Below are 16,473 nucleotides of genomic sequence, written 5' to 3' on the forward strand. Positions count from 1 at the left end.
ACATCAGGAGAGAATGCTTCTAGAACATGGCCATATAGCCCGGAAAACCTACAACAACCCAGTGATTCCGGCCATGAAAGCCTTTGACAATACACTTCAAAAGTGCTAAATATCCAAACTAGATCCGAATCAAGGGTATTTCCGCATCAAATGCACAAGTCTAAGTCATACAAAGTGATGCAACTTCTCAGCTGACTCAGGTTTCCAGGACAGAAGTGTAACTCCACCTCTCCCTTATTGAACAAATCAAAACAACTCCAAGCAACCGGGTGAAATCCAGCCTTCCAGTCCAGGACAAGAGATTACATAAGTCATTGTGAAATTTCTGCCCTTTGCTCCAAGTGAGAAGAGGATATAAACCCAGCAGGATCACCGCTCGGATTAAAAGAAGAGGAAGAGCTCTCAACAGGTGAAACCAAGATGGAGCTTCTCCCAAGCTTCTCCATCGAGACGTGGTCACTTCTGGTTGTCTTGCTGGGACTTCTATTGCTGTACGTATTCCTTGAACTAATTGTTTGTATCACATCATTTTGGAAGTTTTTATTAACATTATATTATTATATATTTCATTATGAAATGGGGCAGAACTCTGTCTTTTCCTCAAACACATCATTGTGCGTACAATTTTTTGCAATTACCTTGTATTGAATCAACTTTGCTACCTTCCTGTGTTAATTTACACAGTGCTTGGAAAGTTACTTTCTAGTAATAGGATCTTTAGTTTCATGAGTCATAGTAGTGTCTGGAAAAAACAATTGCTTCTGGAATGTATTGTTGAAGGCATTCATGGCTGGAATCACTGGGTTGTTGTAGGTGTTTCAGGCTATAAGGCCATGTTCTTGAAGCATTCTCTCCTGATGTTTCACCTGCATCTCACAACCTCTGAGACCTCACAACTTCTGAGGATGCCTGTCATAGATGCAGGCGAAACGTCAGGAGAGAATGCTTCTAGAACATGGCCACACAGCCCAAAAAACCTACAACAACCCAGCTTTTGGAATGCTTCTGGAGCATGGCTGTACATTATCCAGAGTTTTGGAGTGAGATGTCATTTCTATTCAGCTCTATCAATCCTTCCCACCTGTTCAGGCTAAACATGCCCAGCTCCTTAAGCCGCTCCTCATAGGGCTTGTTCTCCAGACCCGTGACTAAAATCATCAAGAGACCTCATGGGCTATCCAGTCCAACCCCCTGCCAAGAAGCAGGAATATTGCATTCAAATCACCCCTGACAGATGGCCATCCACCCTCTGTTTAAAAGCTTCCAAAGAAGGAGCCTCCACTACACTCCAGGGCAGAGAGTTCCACTGCTGAACGGCTCTCACAGTCAGGAAGTTCTTCCTCATGTTCAGATGGAATCTCCTCTCTTGTAGTTTGAAGCCATTGTTCCATTGCGTCCTAGTCTCCAGGGAAGCAGAAAACAAGCTTGCTCCCTTCTCCTCCCTGTGGCTTCCTCTCACATATTTATACATGGCTATCATATCTCCTCTCAGCCTTCTCTTCTTCAGGCTAAACATGCCCAGCTCCTTAAGCCGCTCCTCATAGGGCTTGTTCTCCAGACCCTTGATCATTTGAGTCGCCCTCCTCTGGACACATTCCAGCTTGTCAATATCTCTCTTGAATTGTGGTGCCCAGAATTGGACACAATATTCCAGGTGTGGTCTATCCAAAGCGGTATAGAGGAGTACCTCATCTGTGGAACTCTCTGCCCAGTGACATTAGGACTACCTTTACCTTTACCTATCATATCTCCTCTCAGCCTTCTCTTCTTCAGGCTAAACATGCCCAGCTCCTCAAGCCGCTCCTCATAGGGCTTGTTCTCCAGACCCTTGATCATTTGAGTCGCCCTCCTCTGGACACATTCCAGCTTGTCAATATCTCTCTTGAATTGTGGTGCCCAGAATTGGGCACAATATTCCAGGTGTGGTCTATCCAAAGCGGTATAGAGGAGTACCTCATCTGTGGAACTCTCTGCCCAGTGACATTAGGACTACCTTTACCTTTACCTATCATATCTCCTCTCAGCCTTCTCTTCTTCAGGCTAAACATGCCCAGCTCCTCAAGCCGCTCCTCATAGGGCTTGTTCTCCAGACCCTTGATCATTTAAGTCTCCCTCCTCTGGACACATTCCAGCTTGTCAATATCTCTCTTGAATTGTGGTGCCCAGAATTGGACACAATATTCCAGGTGTGGTCTAACCAAAGCAGAATAGAGGGGTACCTCATCTGTGGAACTCTCTGCCCAGTGACATTATTTTGCCCCCCCCCCCCAATCCCTCTTATGCTTTAGAATGAAACTCAAAACCTAGGTATGGGACCAAGTGTTCGAACAGTAGAGAATGAGACCCAATTTGTGTGGTTGACAATGGACTGACCTGGACTACCATTCCAAACCTGTGTGATTTAAACAATGTTTTAGTAATTTTAAAGCATTGATGAATAGTTTTAATTGCTTTTATAATTTATTATTGTTCTTGGCACTGAAGTTGCCCTGAGTCCCGCCTCCAGGGATACTTACTTACTTACTTACTTAGGCGATCCCTCGTTTTCCGAGGAGGATTGTCTTCCAGTATTCTTGTGGGTCCGTATGTGGCTGTGGAGCCCTATTCTTGCTCTGCATCTTCTTCCGCAGTGAGGGCATTGGTTTCCAGGTGGAAGGCGGTCTCGGTCGGGGTTGGCTTGACGCTTGACGCGCCTTCCTCTTGGCACGCTTGCCCTCCATTCATGCCTCTTCAAATTCTGCAGCACTGCTGGTCACAGCTGACCTCCAGCTGGAGCGGTCAAGGGCCAGGGCTTCCCAGTTCTCAGTGTCTATGCCAGAGTTTTTAAGGTTGGCTTTGAGCCCATCTTTAAATCTCTTTTCCTGTCCTCCAACATTACGTTTTCCGTTCTTAAGTTCGGAGTAGAGCAACTGCTTTGGGAGACGGTGGTCGGGCATCCGGACAACATGGCCGGTCCAGCGGAGTTGGTGGCGAAGGACCATCGCTTCAATGCTGGTGGTCTTTGCTTCTTCCAACACGCTGACGTTTGTCCGCTTGTCTTCCCAAGAGATTTGCAGGATTTTCCGGAGGCAGCGCTGATGGAATCGTTCCAGGAGTTGCATGTGACGTCTGTAGACAGTCCACGTCTCACAGGCATAGAGCAGGGTTGGGGGGACAATAGCTTTATAAACAAGCCCCTTGGTATCCCTACGGATGTCCCGGTCCTCAAACACTCTCTGCTTCATTCGGAAAAATGCTGCGCTTGCAGAGCTCAGGCGGTGTTGTATTTCGGTGTCGATGTTGACTTTGGTGGAGAGGTGGCTGCCAAGGGAGCGGAAATGGTCAACATTTTCTAATGTTACACCGTTAAGCTGTATCTCTGGCATTGGGGAGGGGATGGCTGGTGACTGCTGGAAAAGCACCTTGGTTTTTTCAATGTTCAGTGACAAGCCGAGCTTCTCGTATGCTTCTGCGAAGGTGTTTAGAGTGGCTTGTAGATCTTCTTCTGAATGCGCACAGACGACGTTGCCTCCAGGGGTGAGAAGGATGGGATACAAATATTCAAAATAAATAAATAAATACAGCCCGGAAAACTCACAGCAACCCAGTCATTCCGGCCACGAAAGCCTTCAACAACACATTAAAGCGGTTGTTAGAATGGTTTAAATCCACCCTTGAAAAGTTTTCTTGTTTACCGTATGTTGTTTACACTTATAAAAGACCATTGTGGGATAAATGGCTGTTGAAATAATTCAGTGCAAAAATGATACAGGTTATAAAACCTTCTTTTTTCAAAGGAAGTATTGGGTGGGTGGTGGGTGGGAGAAGAAGAACTCGGCTAACTAAACTTGACAGGTTTGGTGTAAGGATGGTTCAGGAATAGGTAGGCGTACTCTGAACGCAGGAATTATCACAAGAAATGGAGAAGAGAAACAGCGAGAACATCGGGGACTGGCTCCTCTTACTTCTGGAGCGGAGGCAAATCCACTTTGGGTTTTAGTCCGAACTTGGGATGTGTTTTCCTGTCACAGTGATCCCTCTATCTATATAAATAAAAATGTAATGTTCGTTTGTGGGGTTAACAGAACTCAAAATCCACTAGACGAATTGACACCAAATTTGGACACAAGACACCTAACAACCCACTCAAAAAAATGATTTTGTCACTTGGGAGTTGTAGTTGCTGGGATTTGTAGTTCACCTACAATCAAAGAGCATTCTGAACCCCACTAATGATGGAATTGAACCAAGTTTGGCACACAGTTCTCCCATGACCAACAGAAAATACTGGAAGGGCTTGGTGGGCAGTGTCCTTTAGTTTTGGAGTTGTAGTTCACCCACACCCAGAGAGCACTGTGGGCTCAAACAATGATGGATCTGGACCAAACTCTATACGAATACTCAATATGCCCAAACGTGAACACTGGTGGAGTTTGGGGAAAATAGACTCTTGACAGTTGGGAGTTGTAGTTGCTGGGATTTATAGTTCACCTACAATCACAGAGCATTCTGAACCCCACTAATGATGGAATTGAACCAAGTTTGGCACACATTTCTCCCATGGCCATCAGAAAATACTGGAAGGGTTTGGTGGGCAGTGTCCTTTGCCTTTGGAGTTGTAGTTCACCTACATCCAGAGAAACAATGATGGATCTGGACCAAACTCTATACGAATACTCAATATGCCCAAATGTGAACACTTGTGGAGTTTGGGGAAAATAGAATCTTGACATTTGGGAGTTGTAGTTGCTGGGATTTGTAGTTCACCTACAATCACAGAGCATTCTGAACCCCACTAACGATGGAATTGAACCAAGTTTGGCATACAGTTCTCCCATGGCCATCAGAAAATACTGGAAGGATTTGGTGGGCAGTGTCCTTTGGTTTTGGAGTTGTAGTTCACCCACATCTAGAGAGCACTGTGGACTCAAACAATGATGGATCTGGACCAAAATGTACACGAATACTCAATATGCCAGGATGTGAACACTAGTGGAGTTTTGGGGAAACAGACCTTGACACTTGGGAATTGTAGTTGCTGGGATTTATAGTTCACCTACAATCACAGAGCATTTCGAACTCCACCAACGATAGAATTGGGCCAAACCTCCCACACAGAACCCCCATGTGGGCCACAGCAACGCGTGGCAGGGGACGGCTAGTCTGAAATAAATAATAAATAATAAATATTTGCAGCCAAGCACTTCTCCTCTAGAGTAGAAAAACAGGTAAGAAGCCTCCTTAAAGTGCATGCCTGCCTGCAGCTGAGTGCCTCTCCTCTAGAGTAGAAACAGCTTAATAATAATAATAATAATAATAATAATAACAACTAGGGCTGGGCGGTTTCGTTCGTTAATTTCATAATTCGTTATTAATTCGTTATTTTTTTGATAACGAAGCGATATTGAACCATTCAGGAGCAACTAAAAAACGAAACAAATTTTTCCAATTCGTTTTGGAATTGATTCGTAATTGTTTCGAAATCGTTTCGAAATCGTTTCGTTATTATTTCCACATGTCTGGTGCAAGTTTTAGGGTTGCTGTTTGTTTTATCAGTGAAAAAAAATATATAATTATCACACCAACAGTCAACAACAAAGGGAGAGGGCTTTTTTAGCGTATTGCGCGATCGCGCCCGCCATTAACGAATCGATTCGTAATTGTTTCGTAATTGTTTTGTAATTTTTCGTAATTTCCGAAATTTCGTAAATTTCGAACTTTTTTTAAGGAAAATTTCGGAATTCTTTTAAAAATCGAAACGCAAAAGCCCCCTAAAAGCGAATCGAGTTTAGAAACAAATTTTTCTGTGGTTGCCCAGCTCTAACAACAACAACAACAACAACAACACTTTATTTATATTCCACCCTTCTCACCCCAAAGGTGACTAGGGTAGGATCACAGTACATATATACAGCAAACATTCAGTGCTGTTTTGTAGAGACAATACACAGACAGAACAGAAGGAGGTGGTTTGTTTCAACTGTTTTTGGTCCCATGGAAGGTTGGGCTCGACTCCAGGGGGTACTGTTGCTCTATCCTCTATGACGAAGAGCCGTCAGGACTTCCTCCTTCCTTTTGGTCGCCTAGCATTTTCTGATCTTCTTTCTTTATGACATCGTAAAACTCCTCCCCTGCTTTTAGCGGTACCTAATTTCGCTAATCACAGCTAAAGCTGTTTTCGAATTGCTTAGGTAAACAATGAGCTAGGCTGACAGTTGGCAGCTCACGCCAACCCAGGGCTTCAAACTTGCAACTTTTTGGTTGAGAGATCTTATAATTGCTGATTTTTATTTATTTGTCGTGTCAGGGCAATCAGTCAATTGTATTACATTTCTAACAGAACAAAACAAACAAACAAACAGCCAAAATACAAAATTAGCAAGTTTGGTAGTTGATTAAATGTCCTTTGACCAGTATCTGGCCACTTGGAGTGCTTCTGGTGTTGCTGCAAGAAGAAGGTCCTCCATTGTGCATGTGGCAGGGCTCAGGTTGCATTGCAGCAGGTGGTCTGTGGTTTGCTCTTCTCCACACTCGCATGTTGTGGATTCCACTTTGTAGCCCCATTTCTCAAGGTTGGCTCTGCATCTCGTGGTGCCAGAGCGCAGTCTGTTCAGCACCTTCCAAGTCGCCCCGTCCTCTGTGTGCCCAGGGGGGAGTCTCTCATTTGGTATCAGCCATTGGTTGAGGTTCTGGGTTTGAGCCTGCCACTTTTGGACTCTCGCTTGCTGAGGTGTTCCAGCGAGTGTCTCTGTAGATCTTAGAAAACTATTTCTAGATTTAAGTCGTTGATGTGCTGGCTGATACCCAAACAGGTGATGAGCTGGAGATGTCTCTGCCTTGGTCCTTTCACTATTGGCTGCTGCTTCCCGGCGGATGTCAGGTGGTGCAATACCGGCTAAGCAGTGTAATTTCTCCAGTGGTGTGGGGCGCAGACACCCCGTGATAATGCGGCATGTCTCATTAAGAGCCACATTGCTGATGATTTACCAGCTGTGCTAAACCTCCGACCCTTAAATACCTATGATGGGAAGGGGAGCCTGGCAAGCCCCCTCCTCATAATGGGTCGATAGATCTTTCGGCACCCTAGAGCGAAGACAGATATCTGCCCTCCCAATTTTGGGAGGCTCCCAAAAAATGGATCACTGCCCCCACCGAAAGCCGAGACATGAAACAAGTCAAGGTTTACCCAGATAGCACAAGCTTATTGTTGAGTTGTGGTTGTTTATTGGTTGCTTCCGACTCTTCGTGACCTCATGGAGCTAGCATTACAGAAGATCCTTGGCTACAAAAGTAGAGAAAAACATGTGTATTTCTTTTGTCTCCTAGGATTGTTGAAAGAACTTTAATCTGTTTGTGGGCATTTTTTTTTACTATGGTATCCTGGGCTTTTATGAGGACCAGGAAACTATAAATCAGTCTATTGTCGAAGGCTTTCATGGCCAGAATCACTGGGTTGTTGTAGGTTTTCCCGGGCTATATGGCCATGTTCTACCTCTGAGGATGCTTGCCATAGATGCAGGCGAAACGTCAGGAGAAAAATTGCCTCCAGAACATGGCCATATAGCCCGGGAAAACCTACAACAACCCTATAAATCAGTCAATAAATAAATAAGCAAACCAAAAAGAGCTCCATCTCCTTTCGCATTGAGACGCCCCTTAACAAAATGAGATATGCTTTCAGCATTGCGGCTTCCTCACTTAATTTAATGTGAAGTATAATTAAATTAGTTGTATTGTTATTAATTGCCATAACTAATCATGATAATTACTCCCATTATAATTGTTGCTAATTGATGGATAGAGCCCTACATACTGGTAGTATCGATTTAATTTCTTTATTCGTCAGATTGGTATCCCAGCTTTCTGTCCGTGAGATCAAGGCCAATAACATTTCACCTGCACTTTATATGCACACTTTAATTGTGATGGCTCAACACTATGGGATAATGGGAGTTGTAGTTTCATAAGGTCCTTATGCTGGTGTCTCATCAAGTTACACATCCCATAGAATTGAGCCTTGACAAAATGGTATCGAACTGCATTGATTCTATAGTGTAGATTCGCTTCTCTAAGCATCTCTAGGTCCTTCACAAAATCGTGGGATGTGCTTTGGTCGAAGGTCCAAAACATAATAATTTGAGATGACAAAAATAGGATTCTTATGAACAAATTATTACTCCAATGATTTGGAATAGATTCCTTCTAATGGATGCAGGACTACTGTGCAGGTGAATGTTGTACTCTGGCATGGAAACACCTTATCACCCAGCATCATGAGACCAATTGGTCAAGCCAAAAATGTTTATTGAAGAAAGCAGGTGAAAAGGGGAAAAGGCCATTCCAAAAGGATCAGGAGAATGTTGTTGTTGTTCATTCGTTCAGTCGTCTCCGACTCTTCGTGACCTCATGGACCAGCCCACGCCAGAGCTCCCTGTCAGCCGTCACCACCCCCAGCTCCTTCAAGGTCAGTCCAGTCACTTCAAGGATGCCATCCATCCATCTTGCAATTGGTTGGCCCCTCTTCCTTTTGCCTTCCACTTTCCCCAGCATAATTGTCTTCTCTAGGCTTTGCTGTCTCCTCATGATGTGGCCAAAGGACTTCAGCTTTGTCTCTAGTCTCCTTCCTTGCAATGAGCAGCTGGGCTTTATTTCCTGGAGGATGGACTGGTTGGATATTTCGCAGTCCAAGGCACTCTCAAGACTTTCCTCCAACACCACAGTTCAAAAGCACCTCTCTTCCTTCGCTCAGCCTTCCCTAAGGTCCAGCTCTCACATCCGTAGGTTACTACAGGGAATGCCATGGCTTTGACTAGGCAATGGATCTTTGTTGCCAGTGTGATGTCTCTACTCTTTACTATTTTATCGAGACTGGACATTGCTCTCCTCCCAAGAAGGAAGCGTCTTCTGATTTCCTAGCCACAGTCTGCATCTGCAGTAATCTTTGCGCCTAGAAATACAAAGTCTGTCACGGCCTCCACATTTTCTCCCTCTATTTTCCAGTTGTCAATGATTTTTATGGCCATAATCTTGGGTTTTTTTATGTTGAGCTGCAACCCAGCTTTTGCGCTTTCTTCTTTCACCTTGATTAGAAGGCTCCTCAGCTCCTCGGAATAGCAAATACAAAAGTAGCAATAATCCAAAAAACGACAAAGTATATAAAGTCAAGGGCACCAAAATCCACAGCGTTACTGCAAGCATAAATCCATAAAAAGGCAACAGAAAATTTTCCAAGGTAAACCCTTCCAGGAAACATAGGCATGAACTAGAACATGAAAATTGAAGATACTGGAATCATGAACTTGAGAGCTGAGACAGCCATCCTTTGGTAACATTGTCTCCTCTGAGAAGCATAAGGCTAACATCACTTTAATTCCTATCAAGTAGCCACGATGGGAAGCTCTGGTTCCATCTGCCACTGTGAAAAGCCTTGGGGTTGTGTTGGACTCATCGCTGACGATGGAGGCCCAGATCACTGCCATAAGGAAGCAGACCTTTTTGCATCTTCGCCAGGCAAGGAAATTGGCATCCTACCTTTTGGTAGAAGCATTGGCAACAGTAATCCACGCAACAGTCAGCACGAGGTTGGACTACTGCAATGCCTTATATGCTGGCCTTCCGAAGTCAACAACCCAGAAGATTCGGATGGTCCAAAATGCGGCGGCCAGGCTGCTAGCGGGATCATCTATAAGATCCCATATCACACCGATTCTGCAACAACTGCATTGGCTACCAAGAGAACATCGGATCTCTTACAAGATCCTGATCCTGAAATTTAGAGCTCAAAATGGCCAAGGACCTTGATATCTTAGGGACCGCCTCATTCATTTTCTCCATCAGTGGTCACCTCGATCCACCCAGGAAAATCTCCTCTACATACCGGGCCCTAGGGAGGTACACCTGGAAGCTACAAGGCATCGTAGAGCTTTTTCGACCTATGCTCCAATTCTGTGGAACTCATTGCCTCCATACATTAGAGCAATGTCGGAGTTGCAACCTTTTGTAAAGGCGCTCAAGACTTGGCTGTTTTGCTGTGCATTTAAGTAATCAGATCTAATTTGCCAAACAGTCACTGTTGAATGTTTTTATATTGTGTAAATGCTATTTTAGATTGTAAGTCGCTCGGAGCACCTTCGTGGAGAGCGACTCATTAAGAAATAAAGTGAAGTGAAGTGAAGTGAAGAGATCATGCCAAACGACCTGGACTTCAAGGCCTTTTCACAAATTTTCTCAGAATGTCTAATTAGTCTGTTTTTCACTCCCTCCATTCTCAAACCTAATCTGGCTTCTTGGGAAAACTCCCTATCAGCCAAAGGCCGATTCCCAAGGGAATTGGTTTCACTATCCTTGGTTGCCTGGGAATAATCACAGGCCCCTCATCCCCTGACATGTCAGAAAATTCAGAGAAATCTTCAGCTGCTTGCTGAGCTACAACAGCAAAGTTTTCAGAAGATTTAGCTTGTATGTATTTGCCTAGGGCTGGATCTACACTGCCATGTAATGCAGTTTGGAACTGCATTATATGACCAATGTAAACCCATATAATGCAGCCTAATTCACCCTCTATAGTGCCATATAAGACAGTTTAAAGGCACTGAACTGCATTATATGCTTAGCTTAGGCAATCCCTCATTGTCCGAGTAGGTCTTCCAAGATCAGTGTACTGGTCTTGGTGACTGTGGAGCCCTATTCTTGACCTGCATGTTCTCCTGCAGTGAGGGCATTGGTTTCAAAGTGGAAGGCAGTCTCAGTCGGGGCTGGCTTGATGTGTCTTCCTCTTGGCACGTTTTTCTCTTTCGCCCTCCATTTGTGCCTCTTCAAATTCTGCAGCACTGCTGGTCACAGCTGACCTCCAGCTGGAACGCTCAAGGGCCAGGGCTTCCCAGTTTTTGGTGTCTATGCCAGAGTTTTTAAGGTTGGCTTTGAGCCCATCTTTCAATCTCTTTTCCTGCCCACCAACATTCCGTTTTCCATTCTTGAGTTCAGAGTAGAGCAACTGTTTTGGGAGATGGTGGTCGGGCATCCGAACAATGTGGCCAATCCAGCGGAGTTGATGGCGGAGGACCATCGCTTCAATGCTGGTGGTCTTTGCTTCTTCCAGCATGCTGGCATTTCCCTGCCTGTCTTCCCAAGAGATTTGCAGGATTTTTCAGAGGCAGCGCTGATGGAATCGTTCCAGGAGTTGAGTGTGACATCTGTAGACAGTCCACGTCTTGCAGGCAAACAGCAGGGTTGGGAAGGAAATAGCTTTATATAACAAGCACCTTGGTCTCCCTACGGAGGTCCTGGTCCTCAACCACTCTCTGCTTCTTTCAGAAAAATGCTGCACTCGCAGAGCTCAGGCAGTGTTGTATTTCAGTGTCAATGTTGACTTTTGTGGAGAGCTGGCTGCCAAGGTAGCGGAAATAGTCAACATTTTCTAATGTTACACCATTAAGCTGTATTTTTGACATTTCAGATTTTATTTGATTTATTTATTTGCAGTATTTATATTCCGACTCAGGGTGGATTACAGTGTACACATATATGGCAAACATTCAATGCCAATTAGACATACAACGTATACAGACATACACAGAGGCTATTCTTTTCTGGCCGCCAGGGGAGCTGTCGCTTTCCTCGTCCATCTGCGACACTGATGAAGTACTTCCGCATTCCCCGCATGCTTATTTGCTGGAATGCTTTGCTGGAGTCTTTTTTATGGCCTCATAAATCAGTTAATTTAGCCTCCCCGTACTTTAAGGCGGTACCTAATTTTCCTACTTGACAGATGCAACTGTCTTTCGGGTTGCAAAGGTCGACAACAGGCTACACATAATTGGTTGGAAACCCACTCCAACCCGGGCTGGCTTCGAACCCATGACCTTTTGGTCAGAGTGATCTTAATGCAGCTGACACTCAGCCAGCTGCGCCACAATCCCGGTGCTTATATATAGCTTATATGTAGTTGCCTCAGGCTGGATCTACACTGCCATATAATGCCATTTGGAATGGCATTATATGCCCAATGTAAACCCATATAATGCAGCCCAATTCACCCTCTATATTGCCCCCATCTATACTCCCATATAAGGCAGTTTAAAGGCACTGAATGGCATTATATGGCAGTGTAGAATCATAGAATCATAGAATCAAAGAGTTGGAAGAGACCTCCTGGGCCATCATCCAGTCCAACCCCATTCTGCCAAGAAGAAGGAATATTGCATTCAAATCACCCCCGACAGATGGCCATCCAGCCTCTGTTTAAAAGCTTCCAAAGAAGGAGCCTCCACCACACTCCGGGGCAGAGAGTTCCACTGCTGAATGGCTCTCACAGTCAGGAAGTTCTTCCTCATGTTCAGATGGAATCTCCTCTCTTGTCGTTTGAAGCCATTGTTCCATTGCGTCCTAGTCTCCAAGGAAGCAGAAAACAAGCTTGCTCCCTCCTCCTCCCTGTGGCTTCCTCTCACGTATTTATCCATGGCTATCATATCTCCTCTCAGCCTTCGCTTCTTCAGGCTAAACATGCCCAGCTCCTTAAGCCGCTCCTCATAGGGCTTGTTCTCCAGACCCTTGATCATTTGAGTCGCCCTCCTCTGGACACATTCCGGCTTGTCAATATCTCTCTTGAATTGTGGTGCCCAGAATTGGACACAATATTCCAGGTGTGGTCTAACCAAAGCGGAATAGAGCATGGGGAGCATGACTTCCTTAGATCTAGACACTATGCTCCTATTGATGCAGGCCAAAATCCCATCACATTGTTGGCTCATGTTTAACTTGTTGTCCACGAGGACTCCAAGATCTTTTTCACACGTACTGCTCTCGAGCCAGGCATTGTCCCCCATTCTGTATCTTTGCATTTCGTTTTTCCTGCCAAAGTGGAGCATCTTGCATAATGCTTGTATAGACTTGTATAATGCGGTTCAATGCAGTCAAACTGCATCTATATGGCAGCATAGATGACGCTATATTGAAAGCATCAGGCACCGGCTCACACGAGAAGCTATACAAGGCCAGGTTAGTACTTGGAATGGAGACTGCAAGGGAATACCAAACATGGCAGGCTGCAATTCAGAAGAAGGAAGGAAGGAATGAAACCATTCTTGAGTATTCCTTGCTTCGGATAACCTTGCGAATTTCAATGATTCACGTTAAGCTGACAAACCTCTTGAGCACACATACTTGACTATAGCGTGTGTACGATAACGTTTACATAACAGGCTTTCCCTGCTAATCACCTGTACTGGCACTTCTCTCAATGCCATTTCGTTATTTTTCCCTTCGTGGTTCCTGGAGGTAGGGTTTTATATCCATGTTTGGAAACAAGGGATTGGTGGCTTCTTATCTCAACGGCTTTATGATTGCTTTGTACCAAACATTGTAGGCATGGATTGGGATGCCCTGTATCCACAGTTCCAAACAATGTTTACATGACTTCCAGCTGACTTATGGCGGGAGGGGAGGGGGGGAGGTAGTCTCATGAATTTTGTAGGATTTTCTTTAGGTCATATGATGCATATATACAGGCATATAATGCATTGAACTGCATTATGTGGGTCTATATCAGGCATGGACAAACTTCAGCCCTCCAGGTGTTTTGGACTTCAACTCCCACCATTCCTAACAGCCGGTAGGCTGTTAGGAATGGTGGGAGTTGAAGTCCAAAACACCTGGAGGGCTGAAGTTTATCCATGCCTGGTCTACACTGACCATATAATGCAGTTCAATGCATTATATGCCTATATAGACCCAGCCCATGTTATTAACAGGATAGCAATCATCATCATAATCATCATTTGAGCTTCAAACGCAGGCGTTCTCCAACTTTTTCAGCCATGGGGCCCTTTTGGAAGCAAATGTTTTCTCATGGAGCCCCAAGAAATATTTATATATTATAGGTAAAGGTTTTCCCCTGACACAGCACTCCGTGCAGTCATGCCGGCCACATGACCTTGGGGGTGTCTATGGACAATGCCGTCTCTTCAGCTTAGAAATGGAGATGAGCCCAACACCCCAGAGTCGGACACGACTGGACTTAATGTCAGGGGAAAACCTTTACCTTTACTCTATGCATGTATGTAGGGGCCATGGATGCATGTATGTAGGGGCCACATGACTTTGCAGATGTCTACGGAGCACCACACCCCAGAGTCAGACATGACTGGACTTAATATCAGGGGAAAACCTAACCTTTCCCCTGACATTAAGTCGAGTCATGTCCGATTTAGGGAAGTGGTGCTCATCTCCATTGCTAAGCCAAAGTGCCAGCGTTGTCCGTAGACACCTCCTAGCTCATTTGGCCAGTATGACTGCATGGAATGCTGTTACTTTTCCGCTGGAGCGGTACCTATTGATCTACTCACATTTGCATGTTTTTGAATTGCTAGGTTGGCACAAGCTGGGGCTAACAGTGGGAACTCCCCCCGCTCCCCGGCTTTAAACCTGCGACCTTTTAAAAGCAAGTTCAGCAGCTCAGTACTTTAACACACTGCATTGATTCTATAAAGCAGACACAGCCCAAGAGAAAGCATTCACTTGCAGATCTTAAAGCTCGAGACAGTCGTATAGGGAGATAATGTCTCATCATCTCATTATAATGTCTCATTATAATGTCTCGTAAAGGCTGATCTGGCCGGGGTGGTCCATGCCTTGGTCACCTCTAGATTGGACTGCTGTAATGCGCTCTACGTGGGGCTGCCCTTGAAAACAGCTCGGAAATTCCAACTGGTCCAACAGTTGGCAGCCAGGCTGTTAACTGGTGCTCCTTACAGAGAGAGGTGAACCCTCCTGTTTAAGGAGCTCCATTGGCTGCCGTTCATCTTCTGGTCCCAATTCAAGGTGCAGGTGCTCACCTACAAAGCCCTAAACAGTTTGGGACCTGCCTACCTGCGTGACTGCGTCTCCATATATGAACCCACACGTTCCCTTTGATCATCTGCTCACGATCCCACCTGCGTCACAAGCTCGTTTGGTGGGGACGCGGGACAGGGCCTTCTCTGTGGTGGCCCCCCGACTCTGGAACTCTCTCCCCAAGGACATCAGACAAGCCCCAACGTTGGCAATCTTTAGGAAGAACCTGAAGACCTGGCTGTTCCAGTGTGCCTTTCCAGATTAGGAAACTCCTGGCATCGTGTTCCAAATGCACTTCGTTAGAGACTAGGATTGTCTGCACATTGCACCTACCTCCAAAAAAACTCTACATATCTCCTGTCAAGGGAGGAGGGAGCAAGCTTGTTTTCTGCTTCCTTGGAGACTAGGACGCGGAACAATGGCTTCAAACTACAAGAGAGGAGATTCCATCTGAACATTAGGAAGAACTTCCTGACTGTGAGAGCCGTTCAGCAGTGGAACTCTCTGCCCCGGAGTGTGGTGGAGGCTCCTTCTTTGGAAGCTTTTAAGCAGAGGCTGGATGGCCATCTGTCAGGGGTGATTTGAATGCAATATTCCCGCTTCTTGGCAGAATGGGGTTGGACTGGATGGCCCATGAGGTCTCTTCCAACTCTTTGATTCTATGATTCTATGATTCTAAGTTCAGCACTTAATTTTATCCATTACATTTGGCCCGGCCTTTTTAGATTTTAAATGCATCGTGTGTCATTGTTTTTAGTGTTTATTGTCTTTGCTTGATGTTTTATTATTTGCTTATGAGTTTTACTGTCATATTTGTGCGTTGTTGTTGTTGCGGCCTTGGCCTTTGTAAGCCGCATTGAGTCCTTCGGGAGATTTTGCGGGGTATAAATAAAGTTAATAATAAATAATAATAATCTTCTCCCAATCTCTCTCTCTCTCTCTCAACCAAACAGATACGGGATCTGGCCATTCGGTGTGTTCGGCAAACTAGGCATCCCAGGTCCCAAGCCCGTGCCTTTCTTGGGAACTCTCCTTGCGTACCGCAAAGTAAGTAAGTCCTGGAAGAGCCTGTGTACCTTCTGTTTGTGAACTTTCCCGGAGCGCCCAGCTCCATCTGATGCGCCAAGGCGATTAATGGTCTTAAATGTTTTCCCCTCAGGGTTTTGTGAAGTTTGATAGCTGGTGCTTCCAGAAATATGGGCGAATCTGGGGGTAAGTGATCTTTTATTACAAGCTTGTATTTCTCAGGGAAGCCGCCGTCCTATCGCGGCAATAAACTAAGCGCAAGGAGGACATGCTCTTCCCCATCCCGCAAAAAAAGCCCTTAATCTGTAATTGGATCAGTTTGGTGGAATCTCGGGTAAAGGCTCCAGCAAGCTATCCATGTTTGTTTACCACTGGCGGTCCCTATACTCTATTGCTTACCTTATAAACCTCTGTAATCCTCTCTCCATTTCTCTCTCTCTCCGACTTCTATTTCATTGCAATTCTCTGCTGATTCACACAACAATCCTAACCCAGAGGAGAGTGTGGTTGGCTGGTAGTTAGCATTTGAGCTTAGTGCAAAACTCCATCAGGGTATAAAGTATTGTCGAAGGCTTTCATGACCGGAATCACTGGTTTGCTGTAAGTGTTTCGGGCTGTATGACCATGATCCAGAAGCAT

General features: G+C 45.2%; 1 protein-coding gene across 1 annotated transcript in view; it reads left to right on the forward strand.

Moving 5' to 3' along the window:
• The first annotated feature begins 367 nt into the window (after positions 1 to 367).
• The window catches only part of LOC137095306 (cytochrome P450 3A9-like), a 41,553-nt gene continuing 25,447 nt past the window's right edge, over positions 368 to 16,473 (forward strand). The window contains exons 1-3 of the mRNA XM_067461777.1: positions 368 to 491; positions 15,762 to 15,855; positions 15,968 to 16,020. Of these exons, the coding sequence (XP_067317878.1) occupies positions 421 to 491; positions 15,762 to 15,855; positions 15,968 to 16,020 (218 nt within the window). The 5' untranslated portion in view covers positions 368 to 420. The remainder of the gene's footprint in view (positions 492 to 15,761; positions 15,856 to 15,967; positions 16,021 to 16,473) is intronic.

This window comes from Anolis sagrei, chromosome Y (genome assembly GCF_037176765.1).
Source record: "Anolis sagrei isolate rAnoSag1 chromosome Y, rAnoSag1.mat, whole genome shotgun sequence".
Classification (NCBI taxonomy): domain Eukaryota; kingdom Metazoa; phylum Chordata; class Lepidosauria; order Squamata; family Dactyloidae; genus Anolis; species Anolis sagrei.